The sequence below is a fragment of the Trichosurus vulpecula genome, chromosome 3, assembly GCF_011100635.1.
Source record: "Trichosurus vulpecula isolate mTriVul1 chromosome 3, mTriVul1.pri, whole genome shotgun sequence".
Lineage (NCBI taxonomy): Eukaryota > Metazoa > Chordata > Mammalia > Diprotodontia > Phalangeridae > Trichosurus > Trichosurus vulpecula.
Genome location: NC_050575.1, coordinates 314,121,523 through 314,141,419, shown reverse-complemented (window position 1 = coordinate 314,141,419; position 19,897 = coordinate 314,121,523). Strand labels below are relative to the sequence as shown.

General features: G+C 37.7%; 1 protein-coding gene across 2 annotated transcripts in view; it reads right to left on the bottom strand.

The window, feature by feature from the left end:
- Positions 1 to 389: 389 nt before the first annotated feature.
- The window catches only part of MXD1 (MAX dimerization protein 1), a 29,416-nt gene continuing 9,908 nt past the window's right edge, over positions 390 to 19,897 (bottom strand). Inside the window, exons 4-6 of one of the 2 annotated variants that reach the window (XM_036751896.1) lie at positions 7,536 to 7,650; positions 6,094 to 6,253; positions 390 to 5,533 (exon numbers count right to left, since the gene is read on the bottom strand). In XM_036751896.1, coding sequence (XP_036607791.1) covers positions 5,346 to 5,533; positions 6,094 to 6,253; positions 7,536 to 7,650 — 463 coding nt within the window. In that variant the 3' untranslated portion in view covers positions 390 to 5,345. The remainder of the gene's footprint in view (positions 5,534 to 6,093; positions 6,254 to 7,535; positions 7,651 to 19,897) is intronic. The other variant, XM_036751897.1, reaches the window with a different exon arrangement.

Genomic DNA, 19,897 nt, shown 5'->3' with positions numbered 1-19,897 from the left:
GGTCTATGTTCTAAGGTCCTTTCCAGCTCATTCTTCATCCTACATAGCTTTCAGTTTTTGAAATCAAATAAAAATAGGTATTTTTTGAGAATATCACCATAGCATAAGGCTTCTCTAGTCCACCAGGATATTCAGCAATAGTCTAATTTAGGTGTTTATTATGAATAGTGTAACTGAAGTCTGAACAATAGATGGGTAGAACTGACAGCCCTATGTGATCTAAATTTGAACACCTATTGTGTATGAGAATACATATGTGCTAAAAAATGTTTGGTTAATTTTGGGGCGATTAAAATTCAAAATCCAAATAGATTAACTCAGACAACATATGGAGAGATCATGAAAAGCTGAGGAGCTGAGAAAGAAATTGTAGTGAGACAAATTTCTTTAATAATGAAATAATTTATTTTCTTTTTCTTATTATTATTTTTAACAGTTGAACAATACAGAAGTTTACATATACACAGCAAGGTTCTCTAAAACATGTAGTTTCTAAAAATGCATGTGCTCACTGTAGTAAAAGCACCATTCTCTATGGTCTTGACCCAGGATTTACATTGGCGCGGTATTTACATTAGGAACTGAACATCTGGAAACAGAATTTCACACTCTCCCATCTGCTGCTCCCCCTATTTAGGATGTATTTATCCTTCAGAAGACATCCCCACCCTCAAATTGATGATTTTAAAGAGCAATATTACAAAGAGCACCAATTCTAGGAATAAGGGATAAAGGCAAGTGTGGTTCTTAGGCAAAATTTAAAAGAACTGCCAAAAAAAAAAAAAAAGAAAAGTTGAAGATAAATTAAATCTGGATAAATCTACAGATTGGCCACTATACTGACTCTGATTTTATGATTTTGCTAGAAGACAAAGATACTCAATTTTTTCAGTCATGCAACAGCTATTTTGAAAATAATAGTCTGAATCTAGCAGTGCCAGTCAATTAATTATTTTCTCATAAGTCTATGGCACAAGAAATTCATTCATGTCATAAATATGGAGAGTAAAAAAAAAAAACCCCCAAAACCAACCATGATAAATCACACTTATCACATCCCACTTAGGTAGCTTTAAGAAAGAAAGAAAGAACAAGCGAAAGAAGGAAAGAAAGGAAGGAAGGAAGGGAGGGAGGGAAGAAAGGAGGGAGGGAGGGAGGAAACAAACATCTTATGTTACCAAGAAGTTGAATTATGTAGAATGAGGCATGACTTTTATCTGGGGCCCATTTGGGTTCTCTCCTCCCAGGAAGCATTTTAAATAGCAGTAGCCAGCCATCTATCCACAACCGTTGGTGTGTAGCTGTACAACGCAAATAATAGGTATTGTTTCCCATATGTTGACATGCCTGCCTTTTCCCACTAGACAGTCAATTCCAAAAGGAGGGAGATGGCTAGGAGGTCAGAGAAGCCAAGAGGAAATAAGGGAGAAGGCAACTAGAGATCATCTACAGCATGGTTTAAAAAAGAAGAAAGAAAGAGATAAAAAGAAAAAAAAAAACCTTCCCCACATAGCACAGTGGCAAAACTTGAAATTAATATACAAGTGGGGGCAGAAAGGGAAACCCTACCAACTGCAGTCCTAAATACTGTTAGATTGTTACTGCTTTCATTTGCTGATGTGGAGTGAGTGAGTACTACCCTCCTCTCAAATATACAGCGTATTCTTGGCCACATCTCATGGGGTCAGGGCAGAGGCAGTGGAATGCAAGACAGAAGTTTTGTTTCATTTCACTTAAAAACAAAAACCAAAACCCCAAGGTGGAGGGTGAGGAGAAGTGCCTGGGAGTCCCCCCAACCAAAGTGCTAAAGTGGTTGGCCAACTGCAGAACAAGACCCTACATAATGCCCAACACTGAATACAGTATTGAAATTGACAGGCAGAAGAGTTCCCTGGTCTGCTCAAAGTGCTGTGCTCTTTGAATTGGTATCAGATTAGCGTTAACCTTGTGACTCAAGAAATTCACATGGCGTGGCTATCAGCACCTTGAAGAATTCAAGAGCTCTGCTTACCAGAAGAAAGCCTGAAATAAATACACAATGGGTGCTCAGCACTCAATATAAAGCCCCAAATAATAAAGACAATACTTTTTTGGGATGTTAAAATAGAACAGCGACATGCTACATATACATACATTACTGTAAGAATTTCATTAAGCTTATCATCTAAGTGCAAGAGTTTGGTTTGTTTGTTCCAAATAAGGACCACAAGCCTCAATTTCACCACTTGCATTGCAATGGTGAAACCCAAGAATGCAGTGATTGGGTGCTAGTTTAAATTAACTTTCACACAAAAATATGCATGTACCTATATGTACATACATATCTATCCATAGGTACAACTGTCAAAGTCTTAAAGGCTGGGGGTTTACATGTTTGGCCCCTCCCCTCCCCCACCTCAACTACCCCATCTAAAAAGGTTTTCTTTTTAATAAAAACAAAAAACAAACAAACAAAACCCCTGATGCAGCTCTTTAACAATAATGCTGGTGGATCAGTGAATTGGAGAGAAAAGGCTGGCAAATCAGTGCTACCGTTTCAGCAACGTGGGGGGAATTAGCTGCCTTGGCATGAGTTGGTTTATAACCAAGAGGATCACAGAGAGGAAACTCCCAGGGCTGGTCCCAATAATTAAGGAATTGGTTACCCTGGAGCCCAGCTTGGCAAGCTAACGTTATCTGCTTAGAACTTTTGAAAGCCATGTCTAACCCTGGTGTCAGTTTGACATAAGTGCATTAATATATGTGTATAAATATATATACACGTATGTGTATACACACATATATTTATATACTAACTTCCACATTTCTACGCAATCAAATTGAAAAGGACCAGACAAACAGTGTGAAGGTCAAATAATTACTGCTTTATATTGGGACAACACATTTAATATTATTTCAACCAAAGAGACAAAAATGCAGTTTTAAATCAAAGGCACAACAACTAAAACACAGAAAATACTGGCGGCTCTCAGACGCCTTATTTCTAAATTAAATAAACAAGTACACAATTTTGTTTCCTCCCCCAATTCAGGCCCACAAGCTTTCCCTACCCCTCAAATGTACACTTCCTGGTGCCTTAAAGCATCTACAACTTGGGGCTTGGATTTGTGAAGGTGGTTCATATGTAACATTTCATTAACCAACAAAATGCTTGTGAGGTCTTGCAAAGGGCATCAGAGCAGGTACCTCAAAGTGCAGGCATATCTGTACCTTTTCCAAACATGTTACAGGCCGAGCTAACTCTCTTAACACTATCTTTCTGCTTGGACTCAGGAAGCAGGCTTAATAAATGCAAAAGGCATACAAGTTGTATTTCAGTGCAAATCTTCTGCTGGTAATCAGAAAAAGTTCCAGCTATTAAAAAAATCCTTCTTTTTTACTCCACCCTCCCACCTCCCCTTTTTCCCCACAAAAAGAAAATTAAATAGCACAAAAAGGAAGGGGGAAAACAAGGAGAGACTTTGGAGGTTAAGAAATCCACTAACCCTAATTCCCATATTTTTAAAATTCAATAAAGAATCATTTTTTTAAAAGAGCCTAAAAGTAATCTAGTTTTATTTAGGCTGCTGATCAATTTTAAAGTCTGAGCATAGGCTCCCTCTGAATTTGTACTTTTGGGTATATGGAATGGTTTGAGGCAGCTAGATGTATAATCAGGCTGAAAACACATACATATGGTAAAGATTGCAGGCAAGCAAAAAAGCCCATGGTGGTTGTCTATCACTGATTAAGCTATGTAGCCCTTAAAATTGCAAAGCATCTACGGCATTTGGGACCGCTCTAATCACCTTGTGCCAGTTGCTGTATTTTAGTTTTATGCATCTTATGAATGGTCCAAATTCAATGAACAGATTAGCCAAAGAGGCGCAAAATATCAAGGCCTTACAATGTTTAAAAGAAAAAGACTAAGGGGAAATGAACAGATTTTAGTGAGCAGATATCTACATACAAAGTTTCCAGAACATCTATAAAAGCATGTTGTAAGAATTTCTTCTCCATTACATTAGTTTATATAAAAATGAATAAATAGTATTTATAGATTTAATGTGTTTATGTACATATACATGTGCTCTGTTAAGCTTAAATAAAAATGCTACAAGGTGGGGGACCAAGCTGGGGAGAAACCATGGCCAAAGAGGGAAAAAATAATCAGCTTTCTAAATTAGCAACCCCAAAGCCTCCATAAACAAGTTTCTGGGAGAGTCTAAAAATAATTCAATAAGGTGAGGAACTGTAGTAACATTGTACTATCCCCTTGTGTTTACTCGCAACATAGAAAGTAGCAATGTGAACTTTTCCTTTCGCTAATGACAGAAGCTAGCTCAGCTAGCTCTACAGCTCAATTATTGCTGAAGGTTAAATAGGAAAATAGATTGGAACTGGACCAAATGTTGCTTTTTTTTTTTTCAAAGAGGCATAATCATTTTTGTGCTAATGGGAAATGGAGATCATCTTGTTCATCTCTGAGGTAGAAAAAAAATTATCCCAGAGACAAGTAGTATTAAACTTTGAGGAAAAATAAATGTGTGTCTTGGGACAGCACTATTCAGCGATAATATGGTGCAATCCCCAGAACATGAGATGGGGATAGATTGTACCATTTAGTTGGTGAGAAAAACATTCAAGAAACTTGATGAGTTGTGTAACCCCGAAGACATGTTGTCAAGTCGAGGTGCCTGGTTTAAAGCAAGAGATATTGCCCAAGGCTACATACGGGTCTGGAGAAATTCATGTGCAGTGTTTGAGGGGTAAGTTTTCAGAGGATTAGGGATTTTTTTCCTAGCATTCCCAGGAAAGCCTGGGGTGAGGCACACAGTTAAGCGCTCTTAAATGCTCTTTTCAAAGCTTACTTCATAGTTCTGAGATTAGGATCTCAACTTGAAAAGTTTGGTTCCTTCAGGTTTTTTGAACAGAAGTCACAATCGAACAATTTTGCTAGACAAGATACATAAACATAGCAAACAGAAAAATTTAAGATAGGTTGAGAAGACTAAATGATGACAATAAGTAAAAGGGGAAATTACTGATATTTGGGAGTTGGCTCTAAGTCTAAATATTCTTGGATGTTTCAAAATTTGGTTGGAATGTACAGTCTCACAGAGATGAATTTTTATGGACAGAAAGAGAAGCTAGTGGATGAAATCAGATGTGTGCTCCAGAGAGTAGCTTTGTAAACCCACGACCCTATGCACTTTTTCTTGAAAACTTAGGCAAAGCTGATTTGGGTAAAGGTGGTGGTACATTGAAATTTACGTGCAAGGGAATTGTGGGAAGGTCCAATACACTACCTAATAAGATCCGAGAGGGAAAACCATAAGGAAGGCAGCCACTGCTCGAGCCGTCTCTTATAGACTGAGACAAGTCTTATGATTGTCCTGTAGCTTTATTCTCTTAATGCTCGAGCTCGAGTAGCCCTCGTCACTGCAGAGGCTCTGCATGCTCCCCCTCTCATCCGAGTCACTCACGCTGCTGCTGCTCCAGTCCAGATCGCCTGTGAGATAGTCTGTGCTTTCAACGTCAACGTCAATTTCTTCTATAGAGAAGAGCAAAAGGGAGAGTTGAGGGAATTTACAGTCACCATAGAGCAGACAACTCAGGCCCCAATGCCAATGAATGCAAAAACGGTTTTCCCTCCCTGAATGTATCTGGGGAATTGAAGGACAAAAGACTGTTTCCTGAAATAATCCATTTTAGCCACTGCTTAAGTTCTTCAGATGAGTGGCAGTTCTCCATTTCGATCTAGGCTGCATCACGCTGACGAGGTAACATGGTTATTATAGAAAGAGTCCCGGATTTGGAGTCAGAGGAGCTTTGTGTGAATTTTGGCTCTGACACTGTCTAGCTGTGTGAACACAGGCAGGTTATTGACTATCCTTCTGAGCCTCAGTTTTCTCATCTGTAAGTTAGGGGTGAAACTTGCATTCGCACCACCTACCTTACAGAGTTTTTAAGGTATACAGTTTATAAACATCAAGAGTACTAAGCAAATTACGCATCACTTCATGGAGCAGAGAGAAGAGAAAATATGGATGAGGGGGAGTAAAGGGAGGATGTTTTACAATTAAAACCCAGTCACTGAAAAGAGGGTCTCACCTCTGTCTGAGTCAGAGCGTTCTGAGCAGACTGTCGATCCTATGCTGTCCATTCTCATTCTCTCAATGCCCAGTTTCTCCAACTGCCTTTTCAGGTGCCGCTGTTCTCGCTGTAACTGGTCTATTTGGTGTACTGCTTTTCTGTCACAGTCTTCAAGCTTCTGCAGGTTAAAGGAGTTTTCAGAGGAATCCTTAGATTAGGATTAAACCAGTAATTAAAACTACCTTGAATCTGTGTCTCACTCCTGAAACACACTCCTGTCCCCAGAAGGCATTCTGGTGTCTTGACTTTCTTGCTTATCTCAGAAAGGAAGTTCACTGGGGAGCCACTGTTATTGTCCTCCAATGTCTATGACATCAACACTCATTTCCTTATAGGGATCACAGCTTTAGATCACGAAGGAATCACAGACTCCTTCTAGTTCATTTTTCAATATGGAAACTGAGGCCCAGAAAGGTTAAGTGACATTTCTGAGGTTACACGGGCAATGAGTGTGAGAGGTAGGACTTGAAGCCAGGTCCTGTGGCTCCACTTCCCAGGCTCTTTCCACTGCACCACCTGCCCCCTGAAGAATGTGCTCTGGTACCCCAGCATCCTAGCTTTGGGGTCAAGAATGCTCTGAGCTCTGTCTTATGTGTCTAGAGGGACATGCTGAACTTGAAGTCTCACAGTATTTGAAGAGCTTTGAAGAAGCCATAGGTTAAAGGGTCTTGAGAAATATACCTCAATTTAAAGTCATTTTTACTAATATATCTCCCTCAGTTACAGAAGTACTTTTTGTGTCATGTTAAGTATCAAATTAACTTCTTTAAAGCCTATAATAATAGTTCTTTTTAAATCATTATTTTAATCACCTGGCACAAGAGCTCAGACATCATTTACATTTCCAGGGAGTACTCATTTTAACACATTCCTCCCCAATTCTGCCATGTTCCCTGCCATCAGAACAACATCCTTTAGAGCAGGGGTGTCAAACTCAAATAAAAACTGGGATCACTAAACTGTACGAAGGACTTCTATGGGCAGCATATTGATTTAGAAAACCACACGTTTATATATTTCTTTTTTCATTCATATGTCAAAGAATTAAAATCAGATAGGAACTACATTTTAATGTAGATTGGGTTTCACTTGGGAGTATTGGGGGCCACATGTTTGATACCTCTGCTTTAAAGCAGAAAGTTTTAAATGATGGTATCTTTTCCCAGAATTATCTTAAAAGACTTATCAACCAGAACTCAAACCAGTGTTTCTCCTTCTGAGGAAGTAAATATAAAAGTACTTTAAGCAGGAATCTTGATGACTGTGATATGGAATAAAATGAAGATAATACAACTCTTCATATAAACTATTTGTTAACAAGCAGTCCAGACCTTCATAACCAAGAAAAATTCTTACTGGACAGTTAAAAATTCAAGGGAGAAAGCCAAATGTACACTCGCCTTTATGTGTAACTTTGCTTTTGTTAATAAGCTTAAAGTAGTGTGACGATTCGACTCAGGTCCAAGTGGTACGAGCCCCTTCAGCTTCTCAAGGCACAAGCGAAGGTGGGCACGTCTGCAATGTAAAAAGTCATATTTGCACTTCAGAATACAAGATCAGCCAGGACAATTCAGCAAGAATAAACAATAACAGGACAAGAGAGATTTTAAGGATATCATTAGAAGATATTTTGAAGAAATCAATTTTCTTTTCCTATCAGGTGACTGAATAAAAACCAATGAGTAGTGGGAGCCTTGTATATGGTGAAACCCCTTTTATACTACTTGTAATTTTTTGCGCCTATAGGCTATATTAGATCATGCTTCTCCTGTTTGGAGTTATGTTTCTGGGGCCATTTTACCCAAAGTACATATAAATCTGTACTGAGACATTCTGTGGTTAAGATCCCACTCAATTTGTCTTTGACATACTTTTAAACAGACACTGACAGGTCTCCTATTAGGATGAGAAAGAAGTATGTTATTGTAATCAATCAATTAAGTAATAGGTATTTATTAAATTCTTATTAGTGCCAGTCACTAGGTGCAAACAATGAAACAATCCCTATATGCAACAAACATTCTAATGGGGAAAATAACAAGGACATATACAAATACATGCAGCATAAATATAAATATATACAAAGTAGCCAAATACAAAGTAATTTGAGAGAGGCACTAGCAATTGAAGAAATTAGGAAGAAAAGGTTTCACGCAGAAGATGGTACTCGAATTGCATCTTAAACGAAGAGAAGGATTCTCTGAAGTAGAGGTAAGGAAGGAGTGGATTCCAGGAATATGAGACAGTCAGTTCAAAGGCATGGTGATTGAAGGAGTGTTGTGTGTGAGGAACAAAGAAAAGGCCAGTGTGGCTGATCTCAGAATGTCATATGAGAGGTGAGGGGCAGACTGTGAAAAGATTTACAATCTAAACTGAAGGGTTTATATTTTACTGTAGAGATAACAGGAAACTACTAGGGATAATGTGAGTGAGAGATACTAAGGAGGCCAGGATATTACTAAGGTTACAAACCTGGGAGAATGGAAGGATGGTGGTGCCCTGTTAGAGAGGGCAAAGTTAAGGGAAATATAATTCAGTTGAATTTAAGATGTCTTTGGGACATCCAATTTAAAATGTCTAACAAGTAATTAATTGCTAATGCAAGATGGAGACTTGAGGGATAGACTGGAGGTGGATACGTAGTTCTAGGAGTCATCTGCATAGAGAGAAAAGCTAAATTCATGGGAACTGATATTACCAATAGAGAGTGAAGAGACAGAAGAGACCCAGGACAAAACCTTGGGGAACATACGGTTAAGGGCCACAATGCGGTTGAAGAGCCAGCAAAAGAGACTGAAAAAGAGTGGTCAGGAAGGTAGGAGACAAACCAGGAGGGAGTAGCGTAACAAAAATCCAGAGAAGAGATAGTATTCACGAGAAGACGGTGGTCAACAGTGTCAAATGCAGAATATAGGCTAAGAAGGATTAGGAATAAGGAGAGACCAACAGATTTGGCAATTAAGAGATCATTAGAAACTTTGGAAAGAGGAGTTTCAGTTGAATAATGAGGCTGGAAGCCAGACTACAAGGGGTTGAGAAGTGACTGAGAAGTGGAGTGCAGACAACTTTTTCAAGTAGTTTGACTGAGAAGGGGAGGAGATATATTGCCTGATAGATTAACGGAATGGTAGAATCCTGTGAAGGGTTTGTTTTTAAATTTTATATTTTTTTTAAGAATAGAGGAGACTTGGAAGGGATGTGCACACAGTAGGAAAGGAACCAGTTGATAGAAAGAGGTTGAAGATTTGAGAGGGAGGATGATATACTATGCCGGAAAAAGATGGGATCAAGTACATACGTAGAAGGGTTAGCCTTGGCAAAAAAAAAAAAGGCCACTTTTTTGTCAGATATTGGGGAAAAGGAAGAGAGAGTGAGATGAAGAGAATGGGAGATGAAGAGAATGGAAGAAGAGGCAGCTTATGCAGGAGAAGAGGCTCTTCTTGAATGGTCTCGATTTTTTCAATAAAGTAACAAGCAAGCTCCTTAGCTTAGAGTAGGGAGGCTTAAAGAGAGAGGAGAAGGTTTGGAATAGCTCCTGTGGGAAGAGAGATAGGAATCAATTAGGGAGAAATAAAACGGCTGCCTTGATGCAATGAGGGCCTAGTTGAAGTTGGATAACATGAATTTGTAATATACCCAGTCAGCACCGTTGCTAGACTTCCTTCAGCTGCATGCTTGAGTAGGAGTGGAAGAGGTAGATGCTGGGAGTAACTCAGGGCTGAGGTTTGGCAAGAGAAAACTATTGACAGGTAAATGTCACTATACAGATAGGAGACAGCCGAATATGACTGTCCAAGCCACTGAACTTAACCAAATAAAATAGGAAGGTGTAGAGAAAAAGTTGGGAGAAGATAGAAAAGAATTATATTTTTAAAAAGTACTAGGTAAGAAGAGTTTACTAACATATGGTATGTGGTTCACAAGTATCCATTAGGTTTCTCTGAAATAACTGATACTTTGGTTTGGACTTTATTATATCAAAATTTAAAAATCAGCCCAGTATAGTTTCTGTGGCTATAAGGGAAAAAACCTACCACAATTTACTTTTTTTTTTAGGGCATAACTGAGTTATACCTCCCCTATAAGGCCTTCTCAGATCACTCTAACATAAAGTGATCCCCCTTCTTCCCCTGAACTCACATCTTTATTATTGAAAATATCCATTTTATTAGAACAGAAAATCTATGACATCTATTGTATTCTTAGTTTCTCAAGTCTACACTTCCCCAATTAGAGAATAAGCTTTACGAAGGCAAGGACAATACTATAAATGTCTTTTTGTCACAACATTAGTAACCATTTTGTGCAAAGCTGGTACATAATGGATTGCTTTGATGAGATGAAGGACAGTCATAAAGAGTCAAAAGGATTAGGCTTCTTTTCTACAGCTCCAGATGACAGAACTGGAACTTATGGTTGGAAGTTAAAGATAGGCATTTTGGTTCAACATAAGGTGGAATTAAGAATATGAACTTGTCCAAAAATGGAATAGGGATGCCTCATGTGATATTATGGGTCCCTTCACTGGAAGTATTAAAGCAGAAGCTACATAACCCCCTTGTCAGGATCATATAAAGAGAGATTGCAGTATAGGATAGGATAGACTTAATGACCTCTTACTTACTTAATGACCTTCCAACTCTAAAACACTATGCTATTCTGGTAGTCCATGCATGATCCTCTGAGTTTCAGAATTTCAGGTTCACTGCAGCCTATAAGTAAAGTAATTTAACTATGGGCAAAGTAAAACACATTGAAGCTTGGTTTCCTCTTTTGGATTTTCCCCTCTTAACAGTCTTGTTTAGTGGTCTTGTGGTAAGAAGAGAAGGTATTATAAAAGGTCTACCAAAAGGAGAACAAATCTTTAGAGAAGGGCCAATTGGTCAGCATTCATGATCCTCACAAAGGAGGTCAGTTCTTATACCTATTCATGACTTGAGGATTTTCACTTACTGTGATCAAATAAGTATTGTACTAGGCAGGTACTAGGTAAGAATATCTGAACAAAGAAGTCATCATCCATCTTTTCCTTTGATGCTGATCCAAATTTGACCGTACTCAAAAGTAGGGAATGGAAGTGTGTGCTATCAGCAAAAGAGTCACTCTATAACATCTGTAACATTTCCTTATCACTGGGTTTTCTTAGTAGAGAATAATATGAAACAGATTTTAAAAAAGAGTTAGTTATAAATGCAGAAGTATGATTTCAGAACTAGTTTGGAGTTGGGAGTACTAACTGTATAAAAAGCACCACTCCTTCATAAGGCTTCCATTGTCCCTGAAAATCTTTAGATTTGGAATGATGCACTATCTGCAAGTGAGGAACCAGATTATCAGTTTAGCTCACTTCATTACCACATAAAAAATTAAAAAACTAAGAGAAAACAGCTATTAGCAGGTGAAAAACATTTTTACTTTGTAAGAGAATATTTTAGATGAAGTTCAGAAAAATAATTATTTTATTGAAAATAACATGTGAGGTTGTAGTTACTTATTCCTTCACACACACACAGCTCCTACTTACTACATAGCTTATCAGCCAATTTCCAAATTAACATAAAAAAATCAAGGTTGACCAAAACCAACATCAAAAACAATTTGATTTGGATGGAGTATGTGTGTGCATGGTAGCATCTGCAAAGACTACATAAGTCATAGCACTGTCATATTAGTCTTTCTTTGGTGTATTTAGGTTATCTGAATATTTAAATTATTTTGATGGTAGTAGACAGATAAAAGGATAAAAACAAGAAAACATTCTTCTATTTTTAACCATTTCTAGAACTCTAAGGTTCACAAACCAACCAAGAGAGCTGTTATTATTTAGTATAGGTTTTGTAAAAGTACCTTAAGCTTGTCAAAGAACAAAACAAGATTAATTCTCTCTTTTCTGTCTGTCTGTCCCTTTATAGTAACTCAAGCCAAGGGCACAAGTGGTAATTCTTCACAAACTGGCTTTGCATTTATGAAAATGTGACTGTAGTCCCTGGGGGGAATGTAAGATTTTTTAGCTCCATGATGTTTTATAGATACCTGTAACAAAGCTCCTTTACCTGCTGACAATTTACAAAGATCAGTTTAATTATTCTAAATATACCTTTGGCCTGTAATAGTCTTCATGGACCAATCTACCTTTGACCTGAACTGTAATTAGCAATTAGAAGAAACAAACATAGCCCAATGATGGCCAAATTTTTTTTTTTGGTTCAGTCCTTTATTTCAACAGTATGGAGAACTCCCAGTGCAGAAACTCCCTCAACTGATGACTGATGACTAGTTTAGATCACTGGATCGAGGATTTAGAGCTAAGAAGGGATCTCTGAGGAGTCTATCTATTCTAATATCTTCATATTACAGATAATCAAACTGAGGCCAGGGGAGGCATTAAATGACTTTCTCAAGGTTATAAAAGTATTAAGACCAGAGGCAGGATTTGAATTTAGGTCTCTTCTGACTTCAGGGACAGTGTTTTCACTAAATTATGCTGACCCCCTCCTAAAATGAAAGCTTTCGTTTTGGCCGTGTATGTATATATATGTGTGTGTGTGTGTGTGTATGTGTTTTCTGTGGGAAGCATGGAGGCAGCTCTAGAGGAGTGTCAAAATTTTGAGTTGGTTTCCCTATTCACATTTTCTAGATGTGTGATAGATATAATACCATAGTATGGGAAGATTATTGAGTAGGGAATTCTTTCAAACTTGTTTCTGTTTGCAGAAGGGTGATTACTGCTAGGGAAATGAAGATAATTAAAGCAATTTAATATTTCTTTAAGTCAGTTGGGAACTGAACTGCATTTTACTAGGCAGATCAGAGTTGCAGGCTGTTATTCTGTAAAGGAGATTGAAGTCTTCTGGAATTAAAAGATTTAAGGGAATGTCTGACCCACTTCCAGGGAAGCACAAATCTTGTTTATATCTTGTTTAATCTTAAAAAAATTCACATGAAGTTAATATGTGCAAGAGGAAAGATTCCTTCATGGTCAATGATATGAAGAAAGAACAATCAGAAGGGCAATTAAATTACTCAGAGCAAAGGCTCAAATGCACTCTAACTTCCACTCTTGTGCTCTAGGGAGCAAGATTTAGAACTCAGGTGCAGAAACACGTGGGAATGCTCTGTCAGACATAGTTCTGGTGGATGTCATTGGCAGAGGGAAGTTAGGGATCATCTGGTCAATCCTTCTACCCCATACATAAATTTCCTCTATAAGATCCTCAATAAGTCTTCTAGTTCCTGCTTTAATATTTCCAGAAATCAGGCACTCACTACTCAGGAAGCTATCCTGTTCCATTTCTGGATACCTCAACTTGTTAGCAAGTACTTCTAATTCATGTTAAGCCAAAATCTGTCTCGCTGTAGCTTCCACCCATTGCTCCAGTTCTTTCCTCTGGAGCCTCTTCACATGGCAGCCATTCAAATATTTGACATTAGCCATCACATCCCCAGGAAATCTCTTCTCCAGGAGCACACCATCCTCAGCTCCCTCAACCATCCCTCATGGGTCATAGTCTCTAGTTCCTCAGTTTTGAATGACAGGATCACAAACGAAGAGTCAGAGAGACTTTAGAGATCATCTAGTTCAACCTCTTTACAGATGAGGAAACTGAGGCTCAGAGAGGTTAAGTGACTTTACCGAGATCATGTGAGTACTAAAATAGAAAGCCGGGATTTGAACCTGAGTCCTCTGGCTCCAAATCCAGGGTTAATCCCACTATACCATACTACTCTCTTCATCCAGATTACCTTGTTCTATCTATGAACAATTCTTGAATGTGCCCTTTGTGATGTGGTATCTACAATTAGACACAATCTTCTAAATGCAATTTAACTAGTACAGTAAGTACATTGTGGCTGTTACTTCCCTTGATCTGGACAGTAGACTCCTAATAATGCAGGCTTAGATCAAATTCTTTATTTTGGTAGTTTGAACACACTACTGGTTCATGTTGGGATTTCAGTGAACTAAAACCCATAGGCCTATTGACACCGAGTCAAAGAACAAAATCTCCATTGATACCCCTCACTGTTCAAACCTGACACAGAACGTTGTTTGTACTTCTCTTGTGTACCCATGTTGCATTGTGCATTGTAGTTGTTACATATGTGTCCTATGTCTCCATTAGACTGTTAGTTCCATGAGGGCAGAGAACATGACTTACTTATCTTTGTAGTTCCCTTGGCACCTAGCACAGTGTTGTAATAAAATGTTTAATATATGTAAAAGAAAATATTTGTTAAACTGAATTTAGGTTAACTTTAGCCTCTTAACCTTAAAGAATTCAGGATACATTTGCAGACAAAAACATGACAGAAATGAAATAATGATATTCTGGGGAAGAAAATGCAGACAGAATCAAAGATCAATTCAACTTAACAAACATTTGTTATTAAATGCTTATTATGTAGAATGTCCCTACTCATGCCCTACTCTAATGTTCCATAATGAAGTGAAGGTGACCATGGGTTCTTGAAAGCTAAGCCAGTGAAATATAAGTTTTGGTAGATCTTATCGGCCTAAAAAATCTTCAAGTACAGGCTTAGTGATGGATGGTTTGTTTCTTGTTTGATTATCAGGCTATCTAAGGTAATAAGTTCTTCAGCCATAGTAACTCTGAAAGAGTGAAAGGAGGTGAAATTAAAAGGAAGCAATATACATCAGTGGAGGGAGTAACCATATAAAGGAAATCATAGATTCCTTAAGTACACAAGTGATGGGCACTGTAGCCCACAAAGAAGAAAAATCACCATAGTTCCTATCCTCAGAGTTCATAGTCTAAGAGGGGATATAACATATATACAAATGACTATAATGCAAAGTAAAATGGGGAAGGTGCACAGGAGAGATCAAATGAGAGAAATGGGAGAACTGGACAGCTAGCTAGAAGTTTTCCCTCCCTTCTCCCCTGCAATATTGACTGACTGGGGTAAAGAGTATGGCTCTGGATGACAGATAAGTAACTTCAGATCTTTGTGTCTTCCTTTCTGAAATGAAGAACTAGGATTCCACTACACCTACAATGCATTTGCATCCATTAGCTTTATCAGAGGAGAATTTTACTAGAGCAGATTGGTCTAAATCTGGTAAAAATCCAAATCTCAGATGTAGTTTTAAAGTATTCATTACAGTGAAAATGCTAGATTATGATATAGCTAGTAAAAATTTAAGTTAGTAATTAGGCCTAAATTTGCTATACCTATGCCTTCTGTGCACTGATGCACATTAAGTCAAATGGGACAATAGGCATGGAATTTAAAGAATTAAAAAAAACATTTTCCTAAAAAGAGAACAGAATAAAAAAGAACTCCCATACTATATAATTCCACTGTACATTTCCCATGATTCATGCCAATCACAAAGGAAACTCTCTACCATAAGCTTCAAACTATAAGTAGGCAGGAGGGCAGAACAAACTACCAACTGATAACTTTGAATCTGGCACTCCTTATTTAAGTCTTCAGACTCATTCATACTGTGATTATGCACTCTCCACAGGCTGACAAATTTGGAAGCTTGGAAATGTGTAAGTCAAAGGGGCTAGATCGCAGATAGGCTGTGAATGGCATTAACTGAGGGTACTACAACTAGCTAGTGAACTTAGACAATATATGGAGATATATTTTTCATCTCTACCATTCCCCAAAGTATTTCTTGGCTTCATCAAATTGCTGATTGTGAGTAGAGTCTCATGGGATTGTCAAATCAGGCCTTATTCTCTTTTTGATATCAGGACGGTTTAATAATCAAGAGTGAGTGACCTGGTGGGTAAGTAGGCTGCAGTATAATTTCAGTGGTGACCTATGCCCTTGAAATGTGGAATTAGGGCCATCCTTGAAGAAATGTATAATTTGAAAAGGAGGTGAAATAGTAATGTGAGAAGAGCCAGAGATGACAGATGGACAGGCCAAGTGTGCTGGATCCACAAAAAAAATAAAAAGGAGCTCAAGTACATTGGTTGTGTCTCCTCCAGAGGCCCTACTGTAGAACACAGACAAAAAAATACAAGATCAAGTGGCAAGGATGGGTTACATTATATACTGATGGAGACAACCCACGTGGATAAGATCATGGATTCATTGAGGCAGCATTTAAACCAAATATCTCCCTTTATTTGAGTCTTGCAATTATGGGTGAAGCACGGAAAGTTGCTATAGGATTAAGACATAGCATAATGGTTGGTATATAACAGCTAACGTAAGTAGTCAAATATGCAAGTTAGTTGAGGGCCTGAAACATACTCAGCCTTTTGCCACCTCCAAATCATTAACTGCAATGGCTGCTTCATTCCTGTCAACCCTACCCTCCCATTTCAAAAACATTGCCTTCATAAAACTCTACCTTGTTCCAGTCAGGTAACATTACTCACCTCCTCAAATATTTAATATTTCAGTGTATTACTCTGTATGGCCATACAGCTATCCATTAGATATTTTTTACATACCTGTCTCCTGTGTTCATATAGTTATATATTTCTCTCTCATATATGTATGTGTGTACACACACACATATACATTTATGTACATATTTATATATTCCTATCTATCTCATTTTCTCCACTGGACTAGGTTCTTCAATGATAAAAGTATAGGCTTTCTGTTTCCTTTTTAACTTCTCCATGGCCTAATAATAGTGTTCTGCATATCATAGGCACTAAGGTAATATGGTTCACCAATGGAATATGATCTATTATTTTTGAGAATTTTTCACCCTTTAATTAGTGTTTCTGAAAATTACCTTTTTTTAAATGAAGAACCCAATACCCAACAAGAGTAAAGCTAGGTCCAATATCGGAATAATGAGTGCCAGAAAGGGGGGAAAGGCTACCCTATTTATACGTAGAACATCTTGCTTACTCAATCTGAGTTTCTCAAGGTAACAAAATTTTCCTGATACTATATTTCTGGCTTATTACAATGTGAACACTCATGGCTAATTGTACAACTTTATAAGTATGTTATGACGTTTGGGGATTAGACAGGAAGAGACTAAAAATAATCAAATGGGTACAAGCATGTGTGGCCTTTGTGAATATTTTCCTTGTTCTGTTCCTCCAGGTCAAATGAAAGAAAAGTAGAATTACATACACTAAAGATGAAAGATGTCATATCGATACTTCTGCATTATCTCACAGAAATATTAATGTTCTCAAAAGATACTGGTGATCTCCAAAGTCTGCATTACGATCGATAAACAAAGGATCCAGTTTTAGTCTTGATCAATGTAGGTATATTTAAATGAGAGGGAGCCAGACACACAGACACACTAGGGAAAAAGGGAAGACAGAAGGAAAGAAAAAGGCTCTGAACTTATTCTTCAAAAGCAGCTGCAAGTGGACTATCATCCTGTTGTTTCTCTGGAAGGTTTTTAAAGCTTCTTACTAACCTAGAACTAATTTTTTCTTGAGTCAGAATTTACCCAGAGGAGGGTTATGATATACCATATATAATAGGGGGTATGCCTTAACTACCCACAACAAAAAGATATGTCCTTTATAATTGGTATTTAATGATTCTCTCTTTATTCTAGTACTCCAGTTTAGATAAGTGTTCTAATGGTTGATTTCTAAGCTAACCAAGACTTTTGACTAGGGATGTGAGAACTGAAAGTGCTATTGCACAATGGTTTTAAGGACAATCCCATATTCAGTTTCTCCTCCAAGCTCTTACTAAAACATAGGCTTATCAAAGACATAAACTAGCAGTAACATATCTTTGGAATTTAGGCACTGAACAATAAACACTTAATTTTTTCTCATCCTTTTTAAACATAGGTCAAACCTGGATTACAATATTCTTCTAAGTACAGCACCAACCAGACTAGTTACAGGAATGTTGCAACACGTGATACATGTGATTTCCATTTACCACATTTTAGAGCAGGACCTGATGGGGGTCAAGGTGTGGAATAGTGTAAACACGGTGTAATGCCATATATGAGGCCCAGTGGGGGGGGGAGGGTGAGGTGGAGTGGACAAGACATCTATTCTTTTGGATATAAGATCTGCAGTCATATTTATCAGACCAAAAATCAGGGAAGCCACTATCAGAACCTGCAGTTAATCAGGGCAGACCTGGAGTAGATCTGACCAAGGATTTGTATCCTGCACCAATGGCTAGTCAACAATGAAAGCAGAGATGTTTGAGAGTAATGAAAATGGCTGTTTGGATCACAGCTTACCAAGTTCTTTCCCTAAACTATGTAATAAATCATTAAACAATAGAGTCAGAAGTCTCTGGCAGAGATCATCTAGTCTAGTTGTCTAATTCCAGGTAGATTTACATATATAAACTATCTAAGAAAGATACTTCTAGAATCTTTTAGCATCCTTAGAACTGTTTGAAATGAAGGATTCTAATTTGAATGCCCACCTACTGATTGGAATTTCAATTTAAAAAAAAAAACATACCAACTTTTGTAAAAGGCTTCTCTTGCATTTCCTTACCAGTTAAAGGATCACAAGATTTAGAGCTGATTCTTACACATTATCTAGTTTAGTCCTTTCATGCTACAGATGAAGAAACTGAGACCAAGAAAAAAAGTGACTTTCTCAGAGCTGGTCAGGTAGTGCATACATACAGGTCTACAGTTTTTGACTCTACTTATGTGATTTAAAATAGAGATGTTCAGTGCAGCATCTCCATGGGTGGATTTTCTGATTAAGTAATGCTAATTGATTATAGAATTTCCATGACGCTTTATAGATTTCAGTTTTTTAGAAAGCTAAGTGCAACTGTGCTCTACAGTATGAAAAAGAAAAAATGCCATCTGCTACAAACCATTTACTCGAATTACTAAGTTCCTTAATAAGACAAAGACACTTCATTCTTTTAGTGACTCCTGAAAATATAAATGGCTAAATTCTCCAGAATTTATGAAGCCTAGATGGTATTAATAGGATTCAACTACCAGGCACAGGGAGATTCCATTAATAGGTTTTCACCTAATTTATCAGGATGGTCAAATTTCAATTACCCACCCTAATGAAGGAGAGAAAATAGCATTTAAAAAAGTGAAATCTAAACATCTGAATCAATGGCTCTAACCTTTCTTCCTGGGTCAGTGCTGTCAAAATTTTGCTTAGCTAAATTAGCTATGTTGATTTTCTACCTTTTTGCCGTTACTCACACTCTAGGGTTGGGAGCAGTGCAAGATTATCCTTCAGATAGCAATCATGAAGCAGAGGAATGGAAACAGCATTATGGTGAAATATAAAGAATCATGAATTTACATTCAAAATACTTGGGTTCTAATTCCCACCCTCTTATTTATTAATTGTATGACACTGGGCAAGTTGTGGCCTTTCTGGGCCTTAGTTTGCTCATTTGTAAAGTGAAGGGGCTGAACTTGATGACCCATTAGGTCCTTTCAGCTCTAAATCTTATGGTTAGGCTTGTTTTGTTGTCAAAAGGCAGATTTTAGCAACATATTAAATAAATGTTTAACAGTTACAGCTGTCTAGAAATGGAATGGACTGCCTTGGGAGGCAATGAGTTCCCCTGTCACTGGATATCTTCAATGGAGTTTTGACCATTGTCATTTGGAAGCACTTAGAACTAGCTAGCACAACTACAGTGCTAGTTTCTTAGACAATAACTAGTTATTATGTGGCATCTACAGCACACTAGAGGGCAAAAATGAAAAGATTTGCAGTTAAGAGTTTTCTATCTGAAATTGTGAAAATGCATAAAAACCCCAAAAGAAATCAAATTTCCCCAGCATGAAGTCATAGTTACAGGTCATAACAGAGCTAAGAGAATAGGGAAG